The following is a 9171-nucleotide window of genomic DNA, read 5'->3' on the forward strand; positions in this document are numbered from 1 at the left end:
GCACCGGTATCGCAGAGGTCAAGGGTTCAAATCCCGTACGGGCCTGAATTTTTTTCAGGTCCTATTTTACAACTACTAGTTTCAGTAGTGTTCTTAGCTGCGAGGATCTTCTAATTTCATCTCTCCACCGCAGTGCAAATATGTGAATTTTCATATATCTAAATTCTTCATTCAAATGAGAAAGCCTGTGGTTTTAAGGGAAAAGAGAGCATTGGATGCACCCTCTATGCAATCTGTAGTTTAAAAAAAGCGTTTCAGGAGACTTTTCGTTAAAATTAAATTACTCTTAAAAGTTTCAACTTGCCGTATTTTTTGGGATTGTTTGATACACTATCTACAAATGACCGTGCTGAACTTCTGGCATGTATGTAATTATTACGCTGAAAAGCTTTTTGGAGTGCGTTTCTGGAGTCTTCTCTCCAACTGTAATGAAATTGATATAGGGGTAAGTTTCTAGAGAACCGTGGTGCTTCATCGGTGGCCGGGTATTCCAAAATGATGTGATTTTGTCAGTTGAGTTGAAGTAGTAAAAATAAGCCACCGAAGAGAGTCTCTAAACCTGACGTTATGAGCGTTACCCTTTGCTCTGACGAAGTCTAGTGTTGTGGGCCCTACTCAGGGCTGACTAGAAATCAACTGACAGCCCTTTGATCTCCGAGAATGTAACGCAGAAATAATGTAAACCTAATCTAACGAAAAATGATTAACCGAGCCAAAACATACAAAATACAAACTAAAACCTAAAATGGGGAACAACAGAAGTACATCACATGAGACTAATTAACAAAAGCTACAAGGACGCGAAAACTAAACTAAGCAAAAACCGAAATTAAAAGCACGAACAAAGACTACCTTATTATAGGAAATTAACGATGCACTTTATTCATGCCATTTTGAAAAAATCACGTTAATTGAATGCATCTTAACTTACGTCTATGTAAATTTAAATCACACTGTTTTACATCATTAACGTTTTACAGCACTTTTATTCTGATAAAAAAAACCTTATCTGCTCCTTGCCCAACTATCAATGCCTCCGAGGCACTATTTAACAATTTTTCTTTCAACTGGTCTTCGTATCGATGCGTTTCCCCGTGGGGATAGCTAACTTCTTCAGTTGTTTGGAGGCTTGGCACATTAACTCCGCCCTCGCTCCTTTAAATCGTGACGATGGCGGTCTGCTTCCTGACGCCTATTTACACCTCGTCAGAAAAAAGGCTGCTAATTAGTGATCATATAAAAGGACCCCTTGTTGCAGCGTTTAGATCACCCCTGATGAAGGCACTAGACAGGAGTGTCGAAACGTTGGGTCTATGAATTGTAACTTCTTCGGTTACATTCATTAAATCTGCAAACCAGTGTAGCATCAAACTATGTCTTCTTCAGTCTTTCTTCTTAAAATTTTTCGAAAATTTGGCGTTAATTCAATTTATGTTAACCTAACTTTTGGAAAATTCGCGTTTATTTTGTTTAACGTAAATTTTCTTCGCGTTGTCAACGTATATCGTTAAAATCCTATAATGGGATATTATAAATCCAGGTGCCTACAATACCGTTGCAAACAAAGTTTCTTTTGTGCACTTAGATCCCTCTCGGGAAATGATAAAAACCAACAATTGATGCTTCAATCGAAAAATTCTGACTTGTGACAACTTTGACGAGATGTTATATGGCAATATGAAAATTTTGGAGGGCACAAGAAAGAACTTTGGAAACAAAAAAAATCTGAAAAATAACAACAAAAATAACAAGTGCGTACGGTAGCGATAAAGAGGGTTCATTTCCGGGATTAAAACTTCATCGAAGTGTTGAAGACCAAAGGTCAAAGTCCTGGTTAAGGAGCTCGTGACAAAGTTGCTTGGTCCAGAGTCAAGTCCAGAGTCCAGTCCACGTTCCAGAAGGAAACCAGATCATATGAAAGATTTATATCAAACTTATTAACAAACACTGACTGTTTGGGTTATAACTAAAAAAGATAACAGAAACTGTTACTTTTGAAGTACTTCTTGAAATATTGACGCCCGCAGCAAGCACCAGTGCAACTGGATTTTTCATTTTTCAACTTGTAAGAAAAAGACTGGGGCGAGGTAGTGTTTCTTCGGGTCTTGTCAATATGGCAGCTATTGCACAAATTTCAAGTCTTCAAGAATGGGAAGAAGAATGGCAGCACTTGGAAGAGGAGACGCGAACGTTCAAGGTTTATTCTATGTTTTTTTTTAAATCTAAGTTGACATCTTGGTTAGCGTGATGCCGTGATAGCGGCGCCCGCGAGAGCACTTAATGATCAATGAAATAACTCGTGCATAAGTGATTTTTTTTATTTCATGAGCAAACCCGTGTTTACTAATTATTTGAATTTGCCTCTTAATGCTTGGAAATTTTTATCAGTTTCGATGTCGAGTGATTACTCACGAAAAAGACTTCTCTAGGAAACCTAATGCAATAATAAATGATTGATCACATTTTGGTTATCGATCTTCCAGCTTTTCACTCAACACCAAATCACTAAAATTTCAGCCTCTTTTCATTTTTATCGCATGATTTCCTCGACAGTGACGATAACCCTTCGTAGAAAACAGCTAGTAATTCCAATATAGATCGAAAGAAATCTTAGCTATGAATTGATAGCTTGTTCGATCTGAAAATATTTGTTTTTCATAGTGAAAGTGACAACGAATAAGACAAGGCATGTAACATAATTTTTCCAGGAAGAACATTACCTTGTTTCAAACGTCCGTTTAAAACAAAAAAATTTTTCTTGGTGATCTTTAGCAAACGAAGTTCCAAGACTATCAGCAGAAATTGGACGAGTTTCATTCGAGTCAGAAATCCTGTGCGTCTGCCGTTAATCAGCAAAAACGGAAACTGAGGGATTTTCAGGAGTCTCTGCAGCGGTAAGCCTTTTCTGTTTTGATAGCGATTAAAGTTAACGCTTTGATTCCTAAGAGTGACAAGCATTTAATTTCTCCAAACGATATCACCTCTGCATCACACATTAAGGTCCTGAGAATAACGGAACTAATCACCAACTAAATAAGCTCTTGCTTATTAAACAAATTCTCCTTATCAGCGCCTAAGGAAATGTATAGAGAACAGTATGGAGAATATGCATACTCAGCATGCTGATGCTAGGTTATAAAGGGTTGATCCATGTAATCCTTAACATTGATGCACCTTTACAACTCATTGTACATTCTTCCTTCCACTTGAATGTGCTTTTCTTTATAACCAAAAATGACTCTATTAAAGATTATGAGATACTCATAGTTTCATTTAAGTTAAGCTCAAATGGAGATTGATCATTTTCCAGACTGCATGTTTTAATAAATATTTCACAATGTAAATTATAAATATTTTCAACCTCTGGAAAATATATATGATCAAGGTATTAGAACTTTACTTTATAACTGTTACCTTTTTGATTGCTTGTAGGTTTAAAGATGGACCCCTCTCTGGTGACCAAAAAGCTCATTTTGTGAAACTTCAGACCAAAATCTCAGACCTTGAAAGAAAAATAAAAGATTTTGAGTTAAGCCTTCCTTCTCAAGCAGGGTAATTATTTTTATTTATTCAATCATTTATGGCAGCCAGATGGTTTATCATTGGAAAAGAAAAGTGATTCAGCATATTTTATTGATGGCTGAAAAACTGTAAACTTATTGATTAAACATATTTTAAACATATTAATTTTATTCAGTTCCCAACTGCTAATAATTACCAACTTCATATAAGGCCCAACCTGTTGGTAGGAAATGTTTCTCAATGCCCAGCCTCAAATAAGTGCTCACTCCCTCCTCCATCTCCAAACCTCCCCCTCACCCCCTCTCCCCCAAAAAATACTGTGAGGATGGGGTGGGGAAGGGTTTGGCTTCAAGACAGTAGTTCACAATAACCTGATCAGGGTTTCCATATAGACCTTTTCAACAGGGGCCCAGCCAACTAAACTACAGCTTAACTGGGCTCCTATTATAAATTTCCTGTAATCTGTATATTCTCATTTTTAACAAAGAATGTCATTGCTTAATTCTTGGACATCCTTTTCCTCTCCACAGGTTATTCCTAAAGCTATGCCTGGGAAACATCAATGTCTCACTTTACAATTCAAAGTGAGTTATTTTTCTATGAGTATAATGTTGAGCTCTAAGGACAGTTTTCAATACAATTTACTTTCCATGATAACTCTTTTGGAGTATATGATAGCAAATAATTTTTGTGTTTCTTTTTAGGATGGCATACAAAGATGACTACGAGAAGTTTAAATTAAAGATGACAGTGATAAGCATGGTTTTTACCATATTAAACTTGTACATCTTTAACTACAGGTATACAAATGGCTATAACCTTTATAAATCAAAACACATTCTTTGTTTCAGTGTCAGCAGCTACAAATGAGAATCACCCTTGCTTTTCTATGCTTAAAAGCTCACTGTTACATATATTTGAATATGTATAGTTCTATATTAATTTCCAGCTTCAGAGTGATTTAGGGGATCTGATGTTAAATACTTTGGAAAAATTTGTTTGAGTTCTCACATAATAAATGTCAACTAACAGTACATTTTATTTTGGGATATCAAGCCTAAAGTACTACTATTTGAGTACTTGCATGTAGGATGATAAAACTAGATGGAAGAGGTAATCCACTGGTCAGAGTACTCTTTTCCATTACTATCACAGTATGGCTGCCATTTCTGGGATCACCCTTAAAAAAAACTTGAACACTCTCATCTCAATTCCTAGTCACATTTGTTTCCTTTGCTCCTAAACACTGATAAGTCAACTTGAATGATCAATTAAAATCAGATTTGGTTTCCCACAATGTTATAGGTTTACTTTGTAAAGGTAACCCTGGCAAGAGTAGAAGCAGTCAAACATGCATATACTTTCCTGTTATAAAAAGGTCAAGTCTGCACAGGAACTGGCACCATCTTAAGTGTTCATGATTTCTTTTCACTGAAAAAATGACCATGAGTACTGTTACTCTAGATCTCTTTTCTAGAGGGGGAGGTTTAAATTGTTGACCCCTCCCCTGAAAATTTTTGCCAATTCTATCTTCAAAGTGTACATGGTCCATTCATTTGGACACATTTCGTGATTGTGTACTATGAGTCTTAGTGAAAAAGGAAACACAAGGCCTAAAATAAATTTCTCTGATCTGAAATCCTGCAGTAGATTCATAAGTGCTTAAACCAAAGAACTTTAGAAGATTAAATGAATATTAATATTATTAATGATATTACCGTAATATGATTGTTGTAGGATAGCAGATGCCTTGTTCCATGCGATGTTATTGTGGTATTACAGTACACTAACCCTTCAAGAACACATTCTTATGGCTAATGGCTCACGGTATGAACCAAACAAAGTTGTTTATAAGTACTTAGTTTGTCTTTTTTTTTTATTAATTCATTAAATTTGTCACACCTCTCTATTGTTGATTTTTTCACTGACATTGTGAGTATCAAATAATTTGAAAAAATGACTTCAAAGGAATAAATTAACCCTTTAACCCCTTTTGTATCTAATTTCTCCTTACAATATCAACCCTGATTCAAACATCAAGGTCATGAGAATAAAGGAAATGATTACCAACCAAAGGAGCTCTTGACTGTTTAACAAATTCTCCTTACCAGCACACTAGGAAATGTATAGAGAACAGTAGGGAGTATATGCATACTGATGTTAGGGTGGAAAGGGTTTTAATACATTTATTTTTCTTTACACAGGATAAAAGGTTGGTGGGTTATGCATCATTATCTGTCCATCATTTTATCTGGGTTTCTTCTTATATGGTGAGTCATTTCACTTTTTCCATTCAAAGTAATTTATTACACCAAGACAAACAAAGATGGTTATTTAAATTTTGAGTTCAATGATCTATATCAACAAATTTATTTTTTTTCTATTCAGGCCAGATGGAAGGGTTTACCAACTTTTTAGGGGACAGTTTTTCTACTTTTCTTTATATCTTAGTAAGTATTGCATTGTAAATTTTTCATTCTGTTAAACAACTACACAGAGTCTCATAATTTGAGAAAGGTACTGCAGAAAAATTATATCCCCAGTCTCCCTCCCTCTGCTATTTTACCCTGATCATCTTCTATTTTTTTCATTTTAAACAAACAAGTAGAACACTCATCATTTTATCATTGTGTTTCAGGTTTCGTTCAACTTCTACAGTTCAGATATCAGTCAAGAGCTCTGTACCGATTAAGATCACTGGGTGTCAGCAAAAACATGGATGTCACTCGAGGTTTGTGTCAATTTGGACCCCTAACCTTTCTGATAGTATTGGCTGTCTATCACATTTAAAATTTAACTTCCAGAAGTGATAAACATGTAACTTCTCCCTATCATATCCATACATTATCCTGCAAACAGGTAATGAGAATACTCAAACTTATCAGATAGTAGTTGTTACAAAGTAAGTGTAGTGTATTCAGGTCAACTGGTTGCATCAGCTTACCAATTATTGACTGAGAAACAAATTGTTTTGCAGAGGGTTTCCATTCATGGATGTGGAGGGGACTAGGATTCATTATTCCTTTTCTTATTGTTGGCTATGTGAGTAGGATATTTCAATAGAATTTATGCAGCAAATGATTTGTATTTTAATGCAAATTAGCAAATGTGTGTTATTCTAAATAAATGACTGTAAATATATGAAAATCATTCATGTGAACTGAGATTGAAGAAATGAATATGGAAGCAATCGTCACAGTTATGAGCACTACTTTAGTGGTAGTGAAAGTAAGGCCTGAAAAAAATGCAGTGAACTGTGATTGAAGAAACATATATGATTTTCATATATTTACAGTCATTTATTCACCACTTTGAGGGTTTATTTGGAACCAACATAATGACCAACTCCCAGTTGGCTTGTTGGCTCAGTTGGTAGAGTGCTGCACCAGTATTGCATTGGTCCTGGGTCCAAATCTTGTACAGGCCTGAATTTTTTTCAGGTCTTATTTTCACTACCACTGAAGTAGTGTTCACAACTGCAAGGATGGCTTCCATCTATGTGTTAAGTGTTCTATTCTTGGAAGATTTATCTTGCTAGTGTACAATATTAGCGAACAGATTCCATGTTGTGTATCTGTTCAGAAATTGATCAAAGATGACATCATACATGCATACAGCACAGCCGAGTGTGTCACTAAATTTGATGTCTTCCGTGATCTATTACTGGACACACCCATAACAACAATGAATCCATTTTTTTCCTGTAATAAAGAGCAAAAAACTGGTAATGCTGACGTCGTCCTCTGATAGAGCATAAGAACTAATCAAAATGTATGTGGAATTCAGCTTATTACACATGATTTTATTTCCACAGTTATTCCAGTTGTTCAATGCTTACACACTCTACCGACTGTCTTTCCACCCTTACTGCAGTGAGTGGCAGGTAAGGTTCCTGTGCCAATTTGTTGGAAGATAAATCACTAGTTTAGGGTGAAGTAATACATAGATACATTTCTATTTATGCACCAGCAAATTTTTCAAGTTCAAAGGAGCTATTTCATGGTCTGTGTATGCTTATCTCCTCATACAAAACTACCTTTGCTTCTTTTCTAGTGCTCTTACATGTAAGAAAGCTAAAGGAATTCCTTCTACAAATTAGAATAATCAGGACTATTAGAAAAGTACTACTATTTGAGTTTATCATCTCATGTCATAACAGAACTGAGAACACCCTCCTGAGGCTCATGAAGTGCAAGAAAATTAAAATAAAGATTTAGGCATAGCCTTGTTGATAGTATTGCATTACCATTTTGCTTGTATAAACGTTAATTGACGTTAATATATTTTCAGGTTCTTGGCCTCAGTGTGGTATTTTTTACCTTGTTTGCTGGAAACATGACAACCCTCCTGTTTGTTGTGAGGCAGAAATTTATCAAGACAGTTTCAGTTCCACAATTACCTTGTAGTTAAATACCTCCCCCCAACACAATTTAATAGAGGTGCCAAGGAGGCCTCTCTACAGCTTAAGATTCAAGTCTTGTTGCTAACGCTGCAAATGCAACAAGAAGTGTGACCTTGATGCAACATCAAAGGGGGCTCACCATAAATTAAAATTGACTAATCAGACAGGTTAATTTGGGTCTAGAGTAGACCTTTTTAAGAGGAGCTTCTTGGAGACTTTTTATCAGTCATAAACTTTCTAGACAATGCAGTGATTCTCTCATATGAACAGAAATCTTGTTACTAGTAACCCTTAATTTATCTACTTTGTGACTCATGTCACATAAGACCTTCACAGATCGTCTCCAGCTCTTGCTGTCCACAACTCACTGCAGAATATTCATTACTTTTCTCTCTTTCAATGTCTTGCCTTGCGTTAGGTTTTGGTCTCCTCCTTTTTCTCTTTCCTTTCAGTGCTCATGCAATATTGCAACATAGTGCAATGTTGCAGTGAGTTTATAGATCGTCATTATGTGCTTAATCAACTCCATCTTTATCTCTCTATCACTTCATTAAGCAGCCCCATTTCCATTCTTTTCAGAAAATCCTCCTTTATCATAATCACTACAATTTTAGTAGAAAGAGAATTGTATTTATTTTTCGACTGACTTGGCCAGCCAGTTTTGACCTATGTTAAGCATCTTATGTTGGGGTTAAGAAATTGTATACGGGTTATGACATGTTCTGTTCAATGTAAGGAAGGGCAGCCAAGAATGACCAATCAAAATATTTTATACACAGACGTTTTGGTTTTAGGAGGCCCAATGCTTTTGATTTGTTAGAGATTGGGCAACCAATGCAAAGATTATGAATTTACTAAGAACCTGCAAATGGCATTAAGTTATTTGAAGTACCTTTTAGCCAAGTTTCCTTATTATTTTTTTTATTACCGATATTGTGACTTTTTATCATTAACAGACACTGTAACTTGGTTTTACAAAAATTTATGACTATTGTTTGGTGAAAGAGATCAGCATTCAACTTTTACAGTTTATATTATCATGATAAATTAATGTAAAACAGTGATATCTTATAATGTACATGTTTCAGTATAGAGAGTATAGAAAAAGTGATGATTTTTGTGTGTTAATTTTAGAATTTGTATAGCTTTGGACTTCTTTTAAATCAATTAAAATTTTTTTTCCTGTCATGACAAAAATCACAATAGCAATTTATTCTACTAGAGATAAGCACCTTTCTACAGTGTCA

The 9171-nt window shown here is 35.3% G+C and overlaps 1 protein-coding gene across 1 annotated transcript; it reads left to right on the forward strand.

Moving 5' to 3' along the window:
- The first annotated feature begins 1896 nt into the window (after nt 1-1896).
- LOC113676145 (transmembrane protein 120B) lies at nt 1897-9121 on the forward strand. Its single transcript, XM_027192764.2, has 12 exons — nt 1897-2197; nt 2773-2894; nt 3433-3552; nt 4053-4106; nt 4227-4322; nt 5260-5349; nt 5727-5792; nt 5911-5972; nt 6161-6253; nt 6500-6564; nt 7337-7405; nt 7813-9121. Exons 1-12 carry the CDS (start codon nt 2114-2116, stop codon nt 7930-7932), a joined length of 1041 nt encoding a protein of 346 aa, XP_027048565.1. The 5' UTR covers nt 1897-2113; the 3' UTR covers nt 7933-9121.
- The last annotated feature ends 50 nt before the right edge of the window (nt 9122-9171 follow it).

The sequence above is a fragment of the Pocillopora damicornis genome, chromosome 12 (genome assembly GCF_964200805.1).
Source record: "Pocillopora damicornis chromosome 12, jaPocDami1.2, whole genome shotgun sequence".
NCBI lineage: Eukaryota > Metazoa > Cnidaria > Anthozoa > Scleractinia > Pocilloporidae > Pocillopora > Pocillopora damicornis.

Bases quoted from the DNA above. Each gene is read 5' to 3' on its own strand.
- LOC113676145 (XM_027192764.2), top strand. From the start codon at position 2,114: ATGGCAGCTATTGCACAAATTTCAAGTCTTCAAGAATGGGAAGAAGAA. The intron at 6,254-6,499 runs GTTTGTGTCAAT...ATTGTTTTGCAG, and splicing joins AAACATGGATGTCACTCGAG to AGGGTTTCCATTCATGGATG. The intron at 6,565-7,336 runs GTGAGTAGGATA...TTATTTCCACAG, and splicing joins CTTTTCTTATTGTTGGCTAT to TTATTCCAGTTGTTCAATGC.